The sequence below is a fragment of the Lagopus leucura genome, unplaced genomic scaffold (assembly GCF_019238085.1).
Source record: "Lagopus leucura isolate 7727_CA_CO unplaced genomic scaffold, USGS_WTPT01 Super-Scaffold_100001, whole genome shotgun sequence".
NCBI classification, from domain to species: Eukaryota; Metazoa; Chordata; class Aves; order Galliformes; family Phasianidae; genus Lagopus; species Lagopus leucura.
The window spans coordinates 5,984,073-6,006,654 of record NW_024962262.1 but is presented as its reverse complement, the minus strand read 5'-3'; the positions used below and the strand labels follow the sequence as shown (position 1 = coordinate 6,006,654).

The window sequence follows — 22,582 nt, the reverse complement described above, 5'->3', positions numbered from 1 at the left end:
CCGCCGGCAGCGGGACCGGGGCGGTGGTGCCGGCAGTGGGTCGGGTGGGGGGGGGCCTGTTCGCGGCGGTGGGGCGGCCATGGCCGTGGTGGGCTTTGATTTGGGTTTCCAGAGCTGCTACATTGCAGTGGCGCGGGCCGGCGGCATCGAGACGGTGGCCAACGAGTTCAGCGACCGCTGCACGCCGTGAGTGAGGGGACCGGGGCGGGAGCTCCGGGGGGGCCGCCGCCTTTCCGTGGTTCGGGGTGTGCGGCCGTTCAAATTACTTAGCTGGCTTTAATAAAGGCAGCTCGGAAGCGGGGCGGTTTGGATGGAAACTGGGCGTCTGCCGCTCGGAGTTCGGGGCCGAGAGCGGCGGTACCAGCGGGACGGCCACGCTGTGCGGAGGGTAACGGGGCTGGAGGGGGGGATGGTGGAGCTCCGCCACCGCTGGAACGCGGGCAGTCTGCCGTCAACGCCGCGCTCAGCAGTCCCTTGTGCTTTGCAGGTCGGTGGTCTCGTTCGGCTCCAAAAACAGAGCTATCGGCGTCTCGGCCAAAAACCAGGTGGGTTCCTTATAGGTGGCTGTGATTGGGAGGCTGATGGCCCGGCGGCTCAGGTGCCGGGGGTGCGTGGAGAGCCGCTGGGCTGGAGTTGGAACGGGTAACTGTTGTTGGTACACCTGTCGGAGGATCCCTACGGGTCCTTTTGAACTCGGGGTGTTGTACGGTAGAAAAATGATGTGCTGTAGTGCTGCGCTGCTTTCGGAGGAACGCGGGTGGTTCTGCTGGAACTTCCCTGCTCGCTGTTTCTTTAATGGTGATATTTTCCAGTAGAACACGCTCCTTTCTTGATGGCCTAAACATCGGGTTTGTGTTCTTGGTGCTTCTCCATAGCTTTCTCCTGCATCTGAAGGAAAATGTTTGAATGCTGTGTAGAGGTGCTTAAAATTAGATGGGAAAGAGAAATGTTAGTTGAGGTTTCCTAAAGCAGTGTAGCTACCTCACTGCCTTTGCTTTTGCTGGAAGATAAATGCCTGTGTATTTTTCAAAAGCTTAACATTTATAGTATAAATAACTTGGTTTTATTGCTTGAGCAGTTTGATAGGTACATAAAGAAACATTGAGTGTTTTCTTCACTGAAGTAGTATTTTCATGCGCAAGAATTAAGCTCTCCTCTTAGCATTTCAGAATAGCTAAATATAGATGTTAAACAAATCCTCAGGTATTGTCAAGCCTTGTATCTGTTGCATAACCACAGCTGGTAAGGGACTGAGGAGCCTGCAGCTCTGCTGGGCTGTGCAGATCTGTGGTGAAAGGACTGCAGTGTGTTTCCATGGAGAGCGCATTGGAAGAGACTTCCTTCTCTGTAACAGTTCCCTTAGTTTTGGAAGCTGAGGGAATATGAATAGCTTACACATTCACAAATACATGTACTCCTTCGGTTCAAGGTTAATATTTGAAGTAGTACAGTCATTACATGCATTTGTGTTCCTTCTTTAGAGAAACTTCATTTTCGCATCTCTTTTGTTTTCTTACTATGTGCTTTTATTCAGAAACTAACAACATTCACTTGTGTGCAAAAATGAGTTATTTATCAAAATAGAAGTGATCTAAATCCTATGTGGAAGCTCTTGAGAGTATCTTAGTATTGTTTGCTGATGAAATGCTAGAACTTGAAGCACGCTGAAAGGAAAAAAGATTGTGACGTATGAAATTGTGTTTAAAGGACTGTGTTTGGGATGAATGCCAGTGAGTTCAGATGACTTGAAGCAACCATTAGGTTATGTGGATATATTACATCTTCTGTGCTTGGTTGTCTACCAGTTGAAACTGAATGGTTTTTGCAAGAAAAGAAAAGCATGTGGTACATTAAATGCTAAAAGATGCAGAGCATTTGTTCCTCTTGCTGAGGCAGTTCATTTTGGCTGACTGCCCGTCAGGCACATTGTTTCTTTCTTGGATGTGGAAGTTCCTTCACGTGGAAAAACTTGAGTTATGTTTTCTGTGCCTTAGAGTGTAGCAGATGCTTAAATGAAGGAGTACAACCATCCGTTTCATTTGAAGTTACTTATTAAGAACTTTTTTATAAAGTGAAAAACTCACCAGTCAACAATGTGACTGTATGCAGGAGCTTATGATCGTACTCAGGGTCGATGTCCTTCGAGACCTGGAGAGCTGCTGCTGGAGTATATCTTCAGAGAGTCTATTTCCTTAGGTAACCCTGGTAGCCTGGAGATGAGAGCAGTTTATTAGTTAACAGACCATAATTCTCTGCTTCCTTAATTGTGACTAAGCAGGAAGATATTGAAATGTGCTGCAGATCTAATGGCATACAATTACTCTAAAAATATCTGAAGATTGTTCCTTGGAAGAGACTGTGAGTGTTATTCTAAATTAGGCCGTAAAAGCCACCAGAGTGTTTGTGCTTCTCTGCCAGCTACGTAAAAATTATTTTTGCTTCCATGTTGTTCCTCAGTATGTTCATCATTTGACTTAATACCATTTAATCTGTTGGTGCCTGCCTAAAGTTACTTCCACAGCTTCTCTCCAACAGATAGGTTTCATTCTACTTTGAGATACTTGTTGTACCTCTTTTAGGATAGCCTAGCTGTCTGCTTTCTGTTCTGCATTGCAGTCCTAATAATGTTTCTCTTTGATCATTTGGTTCTGTGGGGTTCTTGTGCTGCAGTTCAGTATATACTTCAAGCTAACTGGTACCAAAGTAATGTCATGCTTCTCTCTGCTGTTTGTGCCTTTTGGTCTGGTGTAAAGAACTGGAGTGACTGCTAGGTGAGCACAAGGAGGCAGCTCGCCCTCTTTAAGAGTAGCTCAGGGAAAAAGTATTGAAATGAATGGGAAGTCTAATGCCAATAACTAGATTAGAATGCCGATAACTAGATTCAGGTGTGTGTATGTGTGTGCGTGCTCATTGTGGTGCTTCAAGTGAAGCCTTGGGGGTGATGAGGTTACTGGTGAATTGAGTGCTAGTTACAGGCCTGGCAAACACCTGAAAAAGAAGCTTTTAATTAGTTGAATCACATCTAGATTAGATGAGTAAAGTAGTAGGCACTGTAAATCATATTATGGCAGGACAAGGGCAAATGGTTTGAAGTTGAGGGAGGGAAGATTTAGGTTGGATACCAGGGGAAGCTCTTTACAGAGAGAGTGGTGAGGTGCTGGAACAGGCTGCCCAGAGAGGTTGTGGATGCCCCGTCCCTGGAAGTGTTCAGGGCCAGGTTGGATGGGGCCCTGGGCAGCCTGGTCTAGTATTAAATGTGGAGGTTGATGTCCCTGCATGTGGCAGGGGGGTTGGAGATTCATGATCCTTGTGGTCCCTTCCAACCCAGGCCATTCTGTGATATTACTCACCTGATTGCTTGGAGGTTTTAGAGATGCTCATATAGTGCTGCCTGTACTTAATGTATACTCTTCTGTGACATGTAGCTCTCTTACCCAATTTTTTTTGTAGTGATGAGCTGTTATAAAATACCAGATAGTAATTACAGGTATTATAGTAACAAATGTGACAAGTAAATGAGCGGTTTTATTGAATAGTGACTGATGCTTGGGGCATACAGGGCAACACTGAACACTGCAGGTTGATGAAGGATAGATTTGTAAATGTCTTGTATTTCTTTACAGCAAATCACTCATGCCCATAACACAGTATCTAACTTCAAGAGATTCCATGGCCGTGCATTTAATGATCCGTTCGTTCAGAAGGAAAAGGAAAAGTTGAGTTATGATTTGGTTCCTATGAAGAATGGTGGAGTTGGAGTAAAGGTATGCTTGGAACATGATATTTTCAATTTTCTAGTTACACAGAAAAGTTTGTTTCAGCTTTTACTCAAGAAAATTCAGGCTCCATTTAAGTAGCCTAAAGGTTTTCCTTAACCATTCTGTTGAAGAGGAGCCCTTGTGCAAATAGCCAGCTTCCATTTTTAAGTCATGCATACTAAATATCAAATTAACATTTGTTTGCAATAATTGCTGAAGTCTGAGCTTCTCTGTTGCCAAATTGTGCATCCAGGTCAAACATTACAGTCAAGGATGATCTGGAGGTTGTGTGGATTTGCTTTTAAGTATTAACCTTTTTGTCACTCCTGTGTGGAATGCTCTGTAACAGTCTAATCACCTGGTTACATACTGCCTAGTAAGTAGCATGAACTCTAAATTAGAACCTTGATTGTAAATAAGTGACATGTTTTTAGAGCACTGTCTGGTGTCTTCTAGGATGTTTGCAACAGTAATTGCCCGTCTTGTACAACTACTCCAGATCCAGTCCTGCTTACACTACCAGTAGTTTGCTTATGCAGTGTCAGCATTTCCTACGAGAGGTGTCCTTAGTGTTAATTCATTTACAGACCTGTACCAAAAATACTGATATCCAAGCTTGTGAAATTCACTTGTTGCTGCTTCAGTAGTGACGACCCTAGCTTAGTTAGGGTGTGTCTTGATGCTTTTCTCATACTTTGAACTGATTTATCAAATTTTAGGCATAGATCAGGCTTTGGTAATGAAGGGATTTACAGAGAAGTCAAGCTTTATAAAAGAGGGGGTGCCTTTTGTTGTGCTGACTGTGACTGGTGATAACAGATGCGTTCCAGACAGAAATTCAAGTGCATGTAGGAGTGCTTTACTGTAAGTGAAGTCTAGTAGCGAGTGAAGAGTGTTACTTATCTTTTATTTGTTCTTAGTCTGTTTGCAGAACAAATTAGTAGATTTTTTTGGTCATGTTTTTTCCAATTTAACTGCTGTAAAAATAAAATGTAATCGATTCAATATGTCATACAATTGGTTAGAGAACAGTTTTTCTTCTAAAACAAAAGTGCTCTGATTTTTTATTTTTTTCCCTGATGAAATGTTGCGGATGAAAATCAGTTACTCTTTTAAGAATCGATTTTAATGTGTTCCTTCACTTCATTGGCATTTATGCTATTACACAGAAAACTGGTGATTCAAAAATCCCTTTTTGGTAAGGAAACAGTATGAGAATGAACTTTTTCTGAGCTGTATCTTTTTAGTTGGCTTATGTGCATAATCTGTATTGTAGTTTGAGCTTTCCCTCTAGAGAGACTGCTAATGTTTAGCAGGCTTATAAAAATGTCAGGGGAAAATAGCAGGTAATTCTGGACTTTTCTGTAGTTGATAGCAATTACGAAATGGGCTATTTCAACTGGCTTTGACGTAATGCTATATGCCTACGTCTTATTTGTGTTTCAGACTCAGTCACTCAAAGTTGTAAACTGTCAGCTGTTACTTTTGTCCATAGTGTTCATATGGTTCTCAGTGCTTAATTTCAAAATGGGATTATTGCTTCTGTGGCAAATGAAATTGTAAATTCTAGTTCACTGTAGAACAAATTAAGCATGTCAAGGTTCAAAGAGTGTTAGTGAACAGTGTACCAAAAAACGTATTAACTGTAAGTAATTCTTTTCATTGATATAATGGAATTACTTTTCCTGCTTCTTTCTATCCAGGTCATGTACATGGATGAGGAGCACATCTTCAGTGTAGAACAGATTTCAGCGATGTTGTTGACAAAATTGAAGGAGACTGCAGAGAGTAACCTGAAAAAGCCAGTAACTGACTGTGTTATTTCTGTAAGTAATTGTAGTGCACAGGAACACTGTCCTTAAACTTCAGCTATTGAGGACATTTTGTTCTTTTTCACTGTACATGAATAGAAACACCAGATAAGCACTTAGAAAAGGATTAATCCTAACTAACTTCAAAGCTCCTGACTTAAAGAAATCCCGGGGCCACTTCCATATTTCAGTCTCTGAGCCACTGCATGAGCTCATTTTCTTGGGAAATGTCTGAACTCTGGCACAAAGAACACCTTTGGGATCCAGATATGTACCATTCTATAATTTTATGCCATGACTAAACACTTAAATTACTTGTTAAAGATACCTTTATTTGTCAGAATTTGCCATCTGGCAGCTGAAATTAATTAACTTCAGTTCATTTTTCAATTTATGACTGCACGAGAAAATGACCACAGAACAAGAAAAACCATTACATTGCAAAGCCTAAATATAAAATGGCGTCTGCCTCTGTGCATTCACTGACTCTTGGAACAGGTCTACCTCGTGTTGTATCTAGAAATATTTTAGTTTGTTATCCTTAAAGGAGTTTATCCACTCAGTAATCTGAAAAGTTAATGTCCTCTAATGATTTAGTTTCAGTCTGCAGGGATATCACAGGTCACTGTCCAAAGCAGCTGATAGAGATCTGCAGCAGATTTTCAACAGCATAATCCTCCAGAACCTCTTGCTAATTCTTCTCCAAAGTAATTTTGTCCAAAGCAGATAATTAATTAACTTTTTCGTTGTTGTCTTTGTGTCTCTCACACGTCTATTGCAGCACTGCATTTTTATTTTGCTTTCTTGGCTGGTAAATATCTACCAGTGGTGCCTGAGGTTATTCTGTGTCTCTTTCTCCTTAAAAACCAGTCTCATATTTTGCAGCAGTAATTCATGTTCCTAACAATTTGTGTACAAATAACATTTGCGTCTTTCTAGTGTATGATTGTATAACTGATGCTCATTTAATTCCATCTCAGCTTGACTAAGTAGAATATTTAGTCTTGGTTCAACAAAGTGCTTGCAGTGAATGTTGTCCTTAAACATGAGGAATAGATGCAACTTGTGTGAGCATTTTCAAATAGATGGCGTGTAGTCTCATATTCTGAAGCTAACTTCCTACTCTCACCTGCTTTCTTCAGGTTCCATCATTTTTCACTGATGCTGAAAGGAGATCGGTTCTGGATGCAGCTCAGATTGTTGGATTAAACTGTCTTAGATTAATGAATGACATGACAGCTGGTAGGTTTTGTAAAACAGCAGTTTCTTCAAATTTTATGTACTGGTAGCAGATGCACCTAGTTACTCTGGGAAACTGGGCTGGCTTTAAAAAAAAATAGGACATTAAACAAGTGTTCTAAACACTTCTTTATTTTAGTCTTTTTTAATGTCTTCTATCTTAAAGTGTGCAAGAGATGAAGCCTTAGTGGTAGATATCTCCCTGAGTACTTTGGCATTACAACATGTGCCTGGACTACTTGTTCTCTTAGTATCCAGATGTCCTGGAAGAGAAGACAATTCCTGGCACTCTTAAAGGAAATTTGCTGATTAATTGTTAGCACTTAATTTCAGAGTTTTTGTCAGTATATTTGTGGTTTTAAAATGAAAAATTGGACAATTGATCTTCTTTGCTAATGTTTTCAAGGCTCTAAAAACATATTAGTCAACCAAGAGCTTTTGGTCTCTTGATTCAAGTGTTCATGTCCCAAGTCTTCATGCATCTTGTTGGCATCTGGGGAGAGGGCATTTTTCCATGTTTTTAAATGGCTTAATGATTAGCATTTGTTTCCTGAGAGAAAAGGTGGGTAAGAATTGTACCAGAGAACAATCAACTTTCTTCTTCCCACATTAGTCAGATAAATTGAGAAGGGTTTTCTGTGAAATCCACCTGGATTCATGCCTTTAAGTGAATTGCTTATTAAGGATTTAAGTAGCTTTAACATGTATTGGTAAGGTGGTACCTTCAAGATGTTTTTCTAGAACAATTTTCAGATAAATATTCTGTATGGTAAAGTACAGATCTTTAGAAACTGTACCAACAGGATGAACTGTTCACAGAAATGCAAACCTTCCATTTCCTTAGCAGCACCAGCAGCTTTCCTATATAGTGTAACACAGTATTTCTCATTTTCTTGTTCTTACCTTGTAAGGCTAATAAGTACTGTTCAGCTTTTTCTAGTTTTAAATATTATGATCTTTGATAATATCTGTGGAGAAGGAATTCTGAGGTATGGTAGAGAAGAAAATTTTGCTTGTTTTTTTTTTTCTAATGAAGGACAAAGTCTGCTGTGATTTATTGAAGTCCTACTCACAGAATCACAGAAACACCAAGGTTGGAAAAGACCTACAAGATCACAGAGTCCAACCATCCAACTATCACCAATAGTTCTCGCTAAACTCTGTCACACAACACGATGTGCAAACGTTCCTTGAACACCTCCAGGGTGGGTGACTCCACCACCTCCCGGGCAGCCCATTCCAGAGCCTGACCACTCTTTCAGAAAAGTAGTATTTCCTAACATCCAGCCTGAATCTTGCCTGGCGCAGCTTGAAGCCATTCCCTCTCGTCCTGTCACCTCTAGCTCTATCACAAGAGAAGAGGCCGACCCCCAGCTCACTGCAACCTCCCTTCACATAGTTATAGAGAGCAGTGAGGTCTCCCCTGAGCCTCCTCTTCTCCAGACTGAACAATCCCAGCTCCTTCAGCCGCTCCTCATAAGCCCTGTGCTCCAGACCCCGCACCAGCTGTAGGGGAACTTCACTAGATACTAGAATCCATAAATCTCAAAACTCAGTGGGAATCCAGCTGTCCTTGTTCTAGGTAGTTTAGTTTTGTTGTGACCAGGGATGCCAGCTCCTCCTTCCTAATATAAGGCTGTCGCTGTGACTATAATACATTGCTCTTGAGAGCATGTGTTTCCTGCCTTCCTTAGCACCTTTGCTAATGCTATAATTCTCTTGCCTGATAATCTGACCAGTAGCCTGACCTCCAGCTTGGGATTTCTTCATCATGTACAAATGCATGTTCTTGTGTATTCTATCTCACGTCAAAATTGGAGACTTTCCTACGTAACTGTGTAGATGAAACTCTATTCAGTTTTTCTTCAATTATTGCATCAAACTCCTACCTACCTCTGCCACTGCTACAGATCAGAATTCTGCAGCAAAACCGGTAATGTTCTTCCTCTGTCATGACCACCATATGCTTGCATGCCACATTAGCTTCTGTTGTACTCTTTGCAATCTGTCCCTGCCTGGTACTGTGCATAGATTGAAATTCTTCTATTTTATAGCCTCTTCTGACCATTCATAGCATTCTCATATATAATCTTCATGCCTGGGAGATATTACTTTGTAAATTCAAATGCTGCATCCTTGATTACTATGAGAAGCTAAAAGGTGAACTGTTAAGAAACAGATGGATTGAAATAGATCAGTATTTAAAACAGGTTAATCGATTCTTGGTCTCATATGCTTACACGTTTAGGGATAGAGCATATACATGACTGAGGAAGGTTTTTTGCTTCTCTGATCCTACAATGTGTTAATGGATCCAACCTTCCATGTGGGTAAGACTTTGCATATGTGGTTTTGTCTGGTTGCTCTTGATCCTATAGCTTAATGTTTACAGGACATGTTGGCATACAGATGGAGACTCAATAGAGATTACACTGATATCTGATATTTGCTTATGCAGTGGCTCTGAATTATGGAATTTATAAACAAGACCTTCCAGCTCCTGAAGAGAAGCCACGAATAGTCATATTTGTTGATATGGGACATTCTGCATTTCAAGTATCTGCCTGCGCGTTCAACAAGAGTAAGCTAAAGGTACTAAGATTAATTGAAATTAAAAGGCTTTGAGACACTAAGCTAGCCTTTAAACCTGTCTTATTTTTAAAATCCTGAAATAATCTCATACATAGAAAGTGGCAAAGAGATAGAAGGTATAGATTTTTCAGTATCCATCATTAGTATGGTTTTAGATAAAGACTGGAGATGGCTTTGCAATGCATCAGTGTAAGGTATACAGTGCAACTACTATCATCCAAGTGAAGTGGATGGATTAAAATTGTGAATGCTCAGGTTTGTCACCTACTTACTTAGAGTTACTTCCATTGTAGAATGGAAGATGTGGCTGATTTTACAGATGTGGCTGATTTAAATACTAAGACTGTGCATAGAATTGTAGGCTGGCTTGTCCCCCACCTTTTTTTGAAACAAAGGCTTGCCAATATTGGATGAGTTCTGTTCTATTTGGTTTCTGTTGAGTGTTAGACTGAATAATTTTGTTCTTTCAAACCAGGTACTGGGCACAGCATTTGACCCTTTCCTAGGTGGAAGGAACTTTGATGGAAAGCTAGTAGACTACTTTTGTGCAGAAATAAAAGCAAAGTACAAACTGGATCCAAAATCAAAAGTTCGAGCTCTTCTTCGTCTGTATCAGGAGTGTGAGAAGCTGAAGAAACTAATGAGTTCAAATAGCACAGACATTCCCCTAAACATTGAGTGTTTCATGAATGACACTGATGTATCTGGAAAAATGAACAGGTGAGCACTATGGGAGATACTTAAGATATATGGCCCCCAAGCACCTGCATAACCAAGTGTTTATTTCCATTTCAATTGAGACTTAACTGTGCTACACTTAAGTGCAGGTGTTGAATAGTTATTCCAACTTAGAAATACAACCACTAAAGCTAAGATACAATGCTCAGCTACCAGAGCAGTGTTTCAGTGTAATAATGTGTATATAGGAACCTTGGTTTCTTTCTGTAGAATGGCACAGTTTTAAAATCACAGGTTGATGCCTGCAAAGCAGGGCAGGGAGGTTGGCTTGCATATATTTAGGTCTGCAGCATATTTTAGGTAACCTAAATCTCCTACTGTTCTTAAAAGAAAACTTGAATTGTTGCGTCTTATTTTTTTTTCCCCTGTTGCTCTTACTGAACCGTGGGTATTAGGAAAGAAAGGACAGAAATGGTACCATGGTGACTTATTTATGCCTGGAATGTACTCACAGGCACAGCTTCATTTCTAGTCAGTCCTTTAATTTCTGAGTGGGTCATGTGGTTGGTTGTTTTCCCGTTATTTACAGGTAAAGTAACTTCTTTGTAAAGGGAGTATGAGTGCTTTCTCTAATCTGTAACCTGTGCTGAGAGTCATACACACAACACCTACCCAAACAGGACCTTTATGTTACTGTGCTACCCTGATAGCAGCATAGAAAAATCTGTATGCAGCTGTTCGTGTACTGCCTTGTCTCCTGCTGTCAATTCAGCCTACTCACAGGGACTTAGATTTAAGGCTTTTTGCCTTACAGCGTAGTTAACAAACCCAGTCAGAATCAGTTAAGGAAAAAAAAACAAACCATGAAATCTTAGTGGTGTAATGGGCAGGTTTGGTTTAACACACTTCTTTCCTTAGGTCCCAGTTTGAAGAATTGTGTGCTGACCTGCTGCAAAGGATAGAGATGCCTCTGCTTTCGTTAATGGAACAAACACAACTGAAAGTGGAAGATGTGACTGCTGTAGAGATTGTTGGAGGAGCAACCCGCATTCCTGCTGTCAAAGAGAGGATTGCTAAATTCTTTGGCAAAGATGTCAGTACAACACTGAATGCAGATGAAGCCATAGCTAGAGGCTGTGCTCTGCAGGTACGGTACTGGCAGCACTTGAAAAACTGAAGAATTACATTTCCTTAGAAACAGCTGAAGTGCTCCCTTAAAGGCATTCAAAAGAACATGTTCACTGAGTCTTCTAATCAGACTCTTCTTTGGTGCAGTAGTTTAAAATGCCATTGTGCCAACTGTTGGGTGTGTTCTTAAGCAGCCAACTCTTCAGAAGAACAAACCATTTGATGAGAGAAATTTAATAATCACAGACAAGCTGGGAGTGTTTTTATCAACAAAGTGTGCAAGAGTATGTATGAAGGAAGAGCCAAAAACACTACATATTTGCATTTTCTGGTATCAAGTATGATTCTAACGTCAGTATGAAACTAACTTTATTCCCTTCCCCCTTGCCATCCGTAAGGTGTTTTTACAGATCATAATGAACTGCATTTTACAGGCAAACCACTCATTTGCTCATCTTTTCTGCTCTGTGCATTCTTTTATTTCACTTACTTTTCTTTATCCTATTTCACCAATTGCTTTCCATTACTGGCAGTCAGTTGTCTGCAGGGGAAGAAGCAAGACATAAAAAGCAAAGGCTTCTTTCAGGGCTAAGTAATGCAGAGCTTCTGTTCTTTTACATTTCCACTGTTCCTTTAGACTGCTGCCTTTTTCACAAGCTGCAGTAAGAATAATGCTGAAAGTTGTGCTAACCCAAGCAATATGAACATATTTGTATAGTTCTTTTCTTATTACACTGCACTGAAATCAAGCAGTTCACCTACTTTAGTCACTGCAGTTCTCATTTTCTTGTTTACGGATGTTTAAATTTCACGGGGACAAGTACCAGAGTAGTTAAGCAACTGCAAAGTGTGTGTTTTTTCTTCTAGTGTGCAATTCTTTCTCCAGCTTTTAAAGTGAGAGAATTCTCTGTGACAGATGCTACACCATTCCCAATCTCTCTGTTGTGGAACACTGAAGCAGAGGACACTGAAGGGTAGGTAGCTCAAACTGCTGTTCTCTGAAGCATTTGACCTTTCAGTTCAAGGGCAATGTTCTGGGTTGCATTTAAAGTAGGATCTTGGCATTCTGATGCAGAAAGTCTGTAGATCATGTAGCAGAGAGGGTTGGTGGTGGAGATTCTGTTGTAAAGGCATGAGTTTAAAGATTTTAGTCATAATTACCCTTACACATAAAAATAATTTAAAGATAACTTTGAATTGCCAACAAATGTTGTCTTGCATTACTCTTATCTGTTTGGTAGGTTTTGAAATATAAAGTGAACAAGAAAAGTTCCGGAAGTACCAGTACCACTTCTTTGGCTTTTCTGTTGCTAGTTTCTGCTGACATCTACCCAGATTCTTATTTCAGCAGGAAGGTTGTACGCTATGTAAACATTGTGTACTTGCATGGATACTGTTTATCTGGCTGAAAACAGAAGCAAGGATTTAACTCTTAGGGCTTCTTAAGAGTAATTCCTTGCAATTGCAGCACCTCAAGACTCTGACCTATGTTATTAGTGGTGATATGCATGAAAGAAGTTGTTCTTCCTTTCTAGGATGTTGAAAGGTCTGAAATTCTCTTTTGGAGAGTCTGGAGTGCTGGGGGGACTTTTCATCCTGGTTTTTTTTTTGTGTGTGTGTGTGTTTTTTTGTTTTTCCCTACAAGCTCTTTGCAGCTCAAATTTTTCTTTTGTCTTTAATCTCATGGAAATGCAGAACCTATTTGTTCCCTCGCAGGCTTACAAGAGCAAACTGTGGGTTCATGTTTTAGGTGAAGCTTTTGTTTTCTCACACGGAATTTGTAGATGGGATACAATAACTTTCTGTAGTTAGGGGAGTTGTTGTTTTTTTTTTAAAAAAAAAAAAAAGTTGGGAATTAGAATGAATTAGAATCAGACAGGCATGTAACAGTAGACAGAACTTAGACAAAGAACATAATTAAAGCTGGCTGTCTTTGTCATATCAAGGAATGAATAATAATCCGGTGTCGGGTTTTCAAATGAGCCACAGAAGGTAAATGAGTAAGGTAATAATGGGGCTGTAATTTGCTTTTTGAGGCTAAGTGAGGAAGGGTGCAAATCATAATTTCAGTTATGCAATTCCAGACTCAACAGTAGCCCTAAACTTTGGAAGGAAAAACAAATGCTGGAAGTCTACTGATGGTCTGTCACCAGTTGCCACCTAAACCTGAACTTTTCTTCTGAGACTCAAAATAGGATTAGGATTTTTTCTGATTACAGGACAGAGCAGTAATTCTATCTATGTGGTATGGTTGCAAAGCCTCTTTGAATTTTTAAAGAGGGCAAATATGCCAATGCGTAGTGATGCTTCTTTGAAGATTTCTGATGCTAAATCAGTCTTTCACCTCAAATATTGGACTTGATGATCTTTAAGGTCTTTTCCAACCTGAGTGATTCTATATTCTGCTAAGTGATGTTTTCTTCTAATTGTAGGGTTCATGAGGTATTCAGCAGAAATCATGCAGCACCTTTCTCCAAAGTTCTTACCTTCTATAGGAAAGGTCCATTTGAGTTAGAAGCTTTTTATTCTGATCCTAATGGAGTCCCCTATCCAGAGTCAAAAATTGGTAAGTAATTGTGCTGGAAATATTGCTGTCTTACATTGTTTAATATCAGTGTTGGTCTTAAATCAATTCTGTAATAATAGTATTTATACTACTGTAGCTTTCAGTCTCTGGAGGACTCAGTTGTTAACAAATATCTCATTCCATAGATGGACAAAATCCAAATTTGATTAGCTTCAAAAGTTGTTTTAGTCCAGTGATGAAATGAAAGGAACTGTAACAGTACAGCCACAACTAGATTGAGACTATTTTTGTGAGAGAACTTCTTACCATGTTTTCTTTTCTACTAAAGCATCCTTATGCACTTAGACCTCAGTATTTTTAGGGTGGTGGAAGCAATGATAAAATCTCTTACTAAAAAAATGATTTATTTTCTGTTTTGTTTTTGTTGGTTTTTTCTTTTTGTCTTACCCTTGATTTATTGACCAGGTAGGCATTTCATGGTGTAGCTGTTCTGTTGGTTAACTGTATACCTGGATGAGAGTTACACTGGAATTGCCGTGTTAAAGATGAACTTAATAAATATTCTTGAGATGACTGGGAGAATACATAGGTCTAAAACATTGCAATCTGATTTACCAGTGCTTCAGCTTCTATGTCATATGCTATGAAGTCACCTGTACCCGTTATCAACAGAAAAAATGAGTTAACTTTCCCTGTGTTGAAGTGAATTCTGTGGTTGGTTCACAGCAAGTCACAAAGTTCAAATTCCATTTCTTAGAAACCAGCACAATATTTTGTAGTCACAGAAACAGCAGACTTGCTTTCATGTTGACTCTGCCTTTAAAGGCCAGTAATGCAATTTGTGCCAGTTAAATTTCTATGGCTTTAACGAATGAGATGGCTAACTTCTGTGCAGCAAACTAAGCATGGATTTTGAAAATCTGATTGGCTTCAGCTTACTCACCAATTAAGTCTTTGCTCAGAACAGTGTTAGTAGCTCATATGAGTGAGTCAGGAGTTCTGATGAGACTACTGAATGAGGGCAGATCACAACTTCAGTATGATTGGATTTACCCAGCAGGGGATTATATTCTTTGGCCTATAGAGTAAGCTGATAAAAGCTGATATGCAGGAAGATCAGATCTACTGATGAAGCAGTGCATGTGAGCATGTGTGTATCCAGCCTGTGAGAATATCAGGGAAGCAGAGTGGTCTCCAGGTCACTGTTGTGATGATGTACACAGAACCATGCAGTGAGCAGAAAAACATACCTGCTCTTAAATGAGTATCAGAAATCCCACTCTTCATATGTTCTCCCTAGAGTGAAAGGTAATGGCAGGCTTTATATGGATGTTAGAAGCTGAAAGGCAAAACTGCATTATTATTTTATTACACCTTTAGAAGTCCTGTTCCTCTGTTGGACAACTAAAAAGGCATGCACCACAATATTTCAATTAGGCAAAATCTTTCTAGTTTTTGTTCATCCCATTATAGTATCACAGATACCACGAGCATAGGGAGAGTGAGCTTTTACTTTTTGTATTGATTCTGTGTTACTAGTGACAGGAGAATCTGCTCTCTGATGAAAATCAACATTTTCCATCACTATTTAGAAGCTAAGATTGGTAGAACAATAACATCCCTTTTGTTTTTCACAGTGTTCATTTAATATGGGAATCATGCAGTTAGCACATATATTATTAGCAGGGTCAAATATTTAGAAAGTGCTTGTATCAAAGAAGGTAGTATTTCTCCTGTCCCATAGTGTTACTGTCCTGTAATGTTACCTAGTCTATTACACACAGTGAATATAGATTCTTTTGACTTCAGGTAGGTATGTTATCCAGAATGTGGCAGCTCAGAAAGATGGAGAGAAGTCTAAAGTTAAAGTGAAGGTCCGTGTCAATACTCATGGCATTTTCAGCGTGTCCACTGCATCCATGGTAGAACCAGTTAAAAGTGAAGATAGTGAGGATGTCGGTGTTGAGACTGAATTGGAAACTCAGGACCAGATGCCTGCTGAAAATTCAAGTGATGTGAGTTGGCCTTTCTTGTGTGTAAATATCCTTACTGATGAAACTGTTCTGCTGGTACATACTTGGGAAGAGAAGTACCTTCTAAGGAAGCAAAATGAGGTTAATTTTGAGGTGTGCATAGTTATTAGTAAGATACCTTTGTAAGAAAAGGAGAAAATAAATATTATGTTGAAAAATTGTGTGGATTTCAAAATCAATTATCAGGCATCATGTGATGTGGCAGTAGGTGGGTTTCCTTGAGGGTGGGATTGCTTACAGTCATAATTATCAGTGTTCCAGGTAGGAGAACTTGATTTAGACTGGGAGTCCTCCATGCTCTCAGTCTCAAAAAGAATTGTGCCTAATGCTCTGCATTAGAGAACTTCTGAAACCTTGTGAAAGGGAAAATTGGATCCTTTTCTACAGCATGGAAGGAAAGGGGAGCAATGGGGAATAATGCAGCACTTTTATGGTGGATTTTGTTAATTTTTTTTTTTTTTAAGAAGAAAAAAAACCTTAAAAAGCTATGACTTGATAAATTCAAAGCCACTTTTTGTAAAAGAAGGTGGTGGAATGCACACACGCGAGTATTGTGCTGCCAGCCTGGCACTGGTAGCACTCTTACAGAGTTAGTTAAAGCGTGTGTGTTTGCGTGTGCACAGAATGCTTTGTAGGGCACTTGGTACAGTATTGTGTGTCAGAAGTGGTGCCCTATAACTTCGAATAAATTCCAGTGCACATGCCTTCTACATCCTTTGTGCCTGGGCTTTCATTTCAGAAAAATAACCAGCAAGAGAACAGTGAGGCTGGAACACAGTCCCAGGTACAAACTGATGGTCAGCAAACGTCACAGTCTCCCCCTTCATCAGAACCTCCCTCTGAAGAAAACAAAATCCCAGATGTCAAGAAAGTGAGTGACCCTTTAACTCTGTTGAAATTGTTATACTCTGATGGTGGCATTTAAAATTGTTAACATTCCAGGAGAAAAGTGAAGAACTTGGTACTCAAAACCCTTTTTCCTACTTTTGTACCTTTTTTTAATTGTCAAAAATAATCTGTGTATCTTGTGGTGATTTTCATAAAAAATTTTGCAGAATTCCTGCTAGATGCAAGTCTCTCTACCCTTGCCTCTCTTTATGTGGAGTTGTACAGCTAATTTGTTTGGAAAGGAGATATTTCCAATCTATTCAACAACTGTTAGAGGCCAAAGTCATTAGGTCTGCTGAGAGAAGCTTGAGTCGAGAATTTATAAACTGAAAGGGAGATAATCAATGTGTGGAATATGTGCCTGTGTGATATTGCTAGTAGCTTGCTCTTTGATCTGTGTAAGATGAGAAACTGTTTTAGATTAAAATCTCGGTGCTGTCAGCATCACCAGTGAAGCGCTAAGCTATAGATGGGTGCTTCTGGAAAACCTGCAAATGATAAATCTGGGGAACGTCCTTCCTGTTGCTCACTACTGTCTGTGAAATACTGTAGCCAGACTAGGATAGCAGGCGGACTTCCTTGAGAGGACAGGTGCCTTGCAAGTACATGTTGAGGATTCTCCAAGAACACCATCTCCGTTCTTCCCTATGGATGTTTCTATCATAGCGTTAATTCGTCAGTCAGGAATGTATCTTATTTTTCTTCTCTCCAACTTAGACAAGTGAAAAGAAAGGCGATCAGCCTCCAGAAGCCAAAAAACCCAAGATAAAAGTGAAGAATGTGGAACTGCCTATTGAAGCTAACTTGGTTTGGCAGTTAGGAAAAGATCTCCTCAATATGTATATTGAAACAGAGGTGAGTTAGTGTGGTTTGGACTGCTTTTTTTCATTGCAGTTATTAACAATTGCTCTGCTTTTCAGAGCAACCTCTGATCTTTTATATAAACCTAGAGTGTAGACTCAACTAATTGAGTGGGTTTGTACTCCAACTTTAACATGTAACTGATGAATGCTAATAAGCACTGTGCTGAAGTGCTGTTTATAACAATAACATCAGAGCACTGATCTGTAGAATAAGAATCTAGAAAATGATGCACCATCTTCTCAGGTGAGTCCACTGCAGCTTTGAGAATGCCAGAAGCTGTAGCTCATATTGCTTCTGTGTTTTATAGCAGCTGTGCTTTACAGAATACTTGTTTGAACATAAGTGTTAATTAAATGTTTTACATGATCACACAGGGTAAGATGATTATGCAAGACAAACTGGAAAAAGAAAGAAATGATGCAAAGAATGCAGTGGAAGAATATGTATATGAGTTCAGGGACAAATTGTCTGGACCATATGAGAAATTTGTTTGTGAAAAGGTAGGTTATAGGTTCAGGAGCTTCCCTGAAAACACTGATAATAACTATTCTGTATTCCTTAGTCTAACTTTTCTCATCATATACTTGTCATGGAAGCAGGAATAGATTAAGATTCATTTGTATATGATCATAGAATGGTTTGGATTGGATGGGCCTCAAGGATTATCAGGCTTTAATATCTGTGCCATAGGAAAGGTTGCCAGCCACTAGGTAAGAAGGTACTAGATCAGGCTGCCCAAGGCATCCAGCCTGGCCTTAATCACCTCAGGGGTTGGGGCATCCACAGTCTCGCTGGGCAGCCTGTTCCAGCACCTCACCAATCAGTTAAAAACAAACAAAAACAACTTCCTGATGTCTAATATAAATTTCCCTCCCTTTAATTTAAAACCATTCCTCTTTGTTTTGTCATATGTACCTGTGCAAAAAGCTGATTTCCCTCCTGTTTAAATACCGAAAGGTTGCAGTGAGGGGTCTCCCACATCCTCTTCTCCAGGCTGAGCAAGCCCAGCCTTTAGCCTGTTTCCAGCTTATGACTGATACTGATGCAGAACTGAAGTTCTCAGGTTTAGCAAGTAGTGCATATCCCTGAGGACTTGACTCCCTTGACTCCTTTTACAGCAAAATCCTGTTTTGCTTCTAAATAAAGATTGTGAATAGCAAGGGAAGCTGTGTTGTATTCATAACTAAAAACATGAATTAAAACCATAGCCTGAGTGTTGGTCTAGATCCAGGCAAGTAGTTACTGATGCTGCCAATGTTGTAGACGCACGTCTCCCAGTTAAAATCTGATGTGAGTTAGTTGATTTAATTAGGTGAAAGCTGCAACAGAAATGTGATTTGTCTTGTATTTACCAGTACCCTATTACTAAAGAGAAGCACGATCAATTGTAGCGTGTTTTGATGTTTGACATGTTGAATTGTATTGACACATAGGATCTGCAAGGCTTCTCTGCACTCCTAACAGAGACAGAAGGCTGGCTGTATGAAGAAGGCGAGGACGAAGCTAAGCAGGTGTACGTAGACAAACTAGAGGATTTAAAGGTAGGTGCATTAGCATGCAAAACAACCCAAATAGCAAACTTTCCAATGCACCACAAGAAACAACGTTGATGAATATTAATGAAATGTATAACACACAGAAATTGCTTTCTCTAGAAATTAGGTACCCCGATTGAAATGCGCTATCAAGAAGCAGAGGAGCGACCAAAGCTATTAGAAGAACTGGGACACAGGCTCCAGTATTATGCTGCAATAGCTGGGGAATTCAGGAACAAAGTAAGTAGCCTCAAAGAACCTGTTTTTTGCTTAATACCAGGTAGGGTTTCATTGAGGCCTACCAGCTGGCAGAGGTTCCATATTTGAGTTATACTCTACTGTTATAGAGGTCACAAATTTAACACCACAAATGCTTCCCAGTAGTCAACAAAACCTCACACAGTGCATTGTATCTTTAGTTGCTTGATACTTCTGGATGTTTTCAAGCAAAAAAAAAAAAAAAAATAATAATTACTTGACAAAAAGGCAGAAGGTCAGACTGTGTGGTTTAATTCTTGACCTTTTAAAAGGTGATCTAGTTTCTTCAGAGGTGTGCTCTTCTATTCTTAGTCCCAGAAGAACTGGATATTGTGCAGTGATGAGAAGCTTTACTGTAAAAGTAACTCAGGATTCACTAAAGCATTCAGCACTTCTATGAACGTTTCTTTTTTGGCACTGTTGTTTAAAGATGACTTTCTAGATCAGCATGCCTGCTTTTGGTAAACTTAGTCCTTGGGTATCAGCTTCAGTGTTTTAATAGGGCAGCTCAAAACACTCAAAATTACTTAGTTTGAGATTGAGGCTCACAAGAGAAAATCGTATCTATTTGAAGCTCTGCGTTATGAGAATATCGTTATGACTTGAAACTGTTCAGTACTGCTACAATCTTAAACATACTGCATTCAGTGATATTAGATATTTCAAGTACATTGAATCCATCTTCTGAATTCTCAGCCTAAGTCACAGGTCATGTTGTAGTGCAGGTCCTTCTTCTGTTAACAATTGACTGCTTGTGTGGCATCTAAAGGAATGCTCTTCTGAAAGGTGTTTTAAGCAACCTTGCTAAGAATATTGTGTTATTTGGAGACTTCTTTGTGAAGTCTGTGTTCCTTCTGTGAACTATTTCCTATTTAAATATTGGACAACAGAAAACTTACTCCAATTTTTGCATTCTCTTATCTTTTGCTGTAACAGATTCAGTCTTTGCCTAACCATTTATTTTGAAAGTTAGTAAAGATGATGATAAATTGGGATATTCTTGTCAGGAACTTCATGCAACTTTGTGACTTTATCAACTAATACAAAAAGTTTATTTGTGCAGGATGAAAAATACATCCATATTGATGAAATGGAAATGATGAAAGTAGAGAAGTGTGTGAGCGAAGTGATAGAGTGGATGAACAATGCTGTGAGTGCACAGGCTAAGAAGAGCTTAGATCAGGATCCAGCTGTGCGTTCCTTTGAAATCAAGGCAAAGCTTCAGGTAAATATCAAAAGAAATTAATTTTAGAGGCTATTACTTTAAAAAAAAAAAAAAAAAAAAAAAAATGAGAGCCAGACTGACTTGGTTTGCTTCTTCTCTAAACTCCTTTTCATATTTCATCTTACTTTTCCAATATTCTTAGAGGGGGGTAAGAAACTGTAAACTAAATGAGGTTCAGCAGAAAGCAGAGGAGCTGTGCTATGCTGTTTACAATTCTGTGGAGCTATTGGTGTTTTACATGTCTTTCAGTCACCTTAATATTGAAAGGCAGTTGGAGTTTTTATTGGAAAGTACAAGGTGGTCTTAAGGGAAAACACCACAGCCACATATTAATTAAAAAAATTTTTTTTTGCTTACAGAACTTCAGGAAGTAGATCAGTTTATTTCAGAATACAGTGTGTACTCATCACTTTGGACTCAGGAAATGAAGAAGCAGGTTGAAACAACATTTTAGGCATAGGACTCTTGATGTTAGTGAAGCTTATTTGTCCTTGACACTTGTTCTGACCACGTCTTTTTCTCCTCTCTCTTTCAGGAGTTGAACAATATCTGTGAGCCCATTGTGACACAACCAAAACCAAAAGTTGACTCTCCTAAGGAAGAAAACCCATTAGATGAACAGGGCGATTATAAAACTGAAGACATGGGAGAAGATGACAAAAATTCAGACATGCCTCAACAAAATGGTGAATGTCATCCAGGTGATCAAAACACTGTTAGCATGGACTTGGACTAAACCACTGCACTTGCAGCAAGTTATTTCATCCCATGACAGAAGATATTTTTGCTGTCGTACATGATCACGGGATTGGGAATGCATTGTTTTGGGAACTATTTATATTTTTTCTTAAAACTTGTCTGGAATATGTTGTGTTATGGGAGGAAAGAATAGTAATAGTGTTGGTCATGACTATCCTAAAAGGAAAATTGCCTTGGTAACTTTCAGATTCCTGTGGAATTGTGAGTTCCTACTAAGCTTCTGTGCAGTATTTAACCATTTGCATCACTAAAGATGAAGAGAAGCACTTGCTCTGAAATATACTGCTCCTTCAAAAGGTTGTATTTGAGACCTTCGTAGGCATTTGTAGATGCCAAGGTAGTTTTCTTTCATCTGGACATCTGATTGGGTATGTCAGTAAAGCCAGTGTCTGTCCCGTTCGTAAGGACTTTGCAGAATAAATTTTTCTGTTCGAAGGTTTTTGATTATTGCAGTCCAAAGCATTTATCAGATAATAAGATGATGGAATGTGTTAGCAGCATGCAGGAACGCTTACGTTTCGTCTCTTGCTAAACAATACATTTTTCATGTGGGGTGCTTAAAATGAAGGAAATGCTATTTCTGTTAGTGTTATTGTGAAGCCTTTTAATGGGCTTTAAAATAAAGTTCATTTTACTGGTATTTCCTGGCTTGTGGGATTTAGCTGTTTTTTGGTACTTGTGACATGTTGTCCTTTCCACTGTTGATGACAGATAATGAAGGCTGTGACTGTTCCTGCACAAGTTCTAAAAAAAAGAAGGCAACACTTAGTGTAGAAACGGCGTGGCTTAGTGATGGCACTTGTGAGGTTGTGTTGGCGTTGGACTTGGTGATCTTGAAGGTCTTTTCCAGCCTAAATGGCTCTGTGTTCTTGGGAACAGTTATGCAGGGAGTTGAAAGCGTTACCCGATAAGCATAGTTAAAAACTGTAATCACAGATTCACAGAGGATCCTGCTTCAGACTCAACTGTGTTAAGGAATCAGGCACCTGAAGTTGGGAGGTAAGGGTTTTTATTTTTGGAATCATATTCCAAAGATGCTACCTGTATTGGTGTATTGGAGCACAGACTCCATGTGTAAGTACATGATACTGGGTGCTGAAAGGTCAGTGTCACTAATCATGTAGGTTTTGAAAAGACTTTGTGTAGCAGGAGCATTTTATCTGCAGCAACAGAGCTAAAGGAGGAAGGGAGGCCTGTTCTTAAACTGGAGCTACTGAAGGAGGGAATAGAAGCACAGGACACGACTGGTACTTTCTAGAGCCAGCCAGTCTTGCTCATGTCTAGCGT

General features: G+C 39.5%; 1 protein-coding gene across 2 annotated transcripts; it reads left to right on the top strand.

The window, feature by feature from the left end:
- The first annotated feature begins 55 nt into the window (after nt 1-55).
- HSPH1 (heat shock protein family H (Hsp110) member 1) lies at nt 56-21,935 on the top strand. Of its 2 annotated transcripts, XM_042867406.1 has the most exons (18): nt 56-186; nt 488-545; nt 3,624-3,764; nt 5,462-5,584; nt 6,712-6,811; nt 9,267-9,400; nt 9,876-10,120; nt 10,997-11,225; nt 12,074-12,180; nt 13,639-13,772; nt 15,543-15,748; nt 16,506-16,637; nt 17,372-17,509; nt 17,893-18,018; nt 18,952-19,059; nt 19,174-19,293; nt 20,375-20,536; nt 21,072-21,935. In XM_042867406.1, exons 1-18 carry the CDS (start codon nt 80-82, stop codon nt 21,270-21,272), a joined length of 2,571 nt encoding a protein of 856 aa, XP_042723340.1. In that variant the 5' UTR covers nt 56-79; the 3' UTR covers nt 21,273-21,935. The 2 variants fall into 2 exon arrangements, with proteins under 2 accessions (XP_042723340.1, XP_042723341.1); XM_042867407.1 differs by lacking the exon at nt 16,506-16,637.
- Nucleotides 21,936-22,582: the final 647 nt, after the last annotated feature.

Bases quoted from the DNA above. Each gene is read 5' to 3' on its own strand.
- HSPH1 (XM_042867406.1), top strand. From the start codon at position 80: ATGGCCGTGGTGGGCTTTGATTTGGGTTTCCAGAGCTGCTACATTGCA. The intron at 3,765-5,461 runs GTATGCTTGGAA...CTTTCTATCCAG, and splicing joins ATGGTGGAGTTGGAGTAAAG to GTCATGTACATGGATGAGGA. The intron at 11,226-12,073 runs GTACGGTACTGG...TTTTTCTTCTAG, and splicing joins CTAGAGGCTGTGCTCTGCAG to TGTGCAATTCTTTCTCCAGC.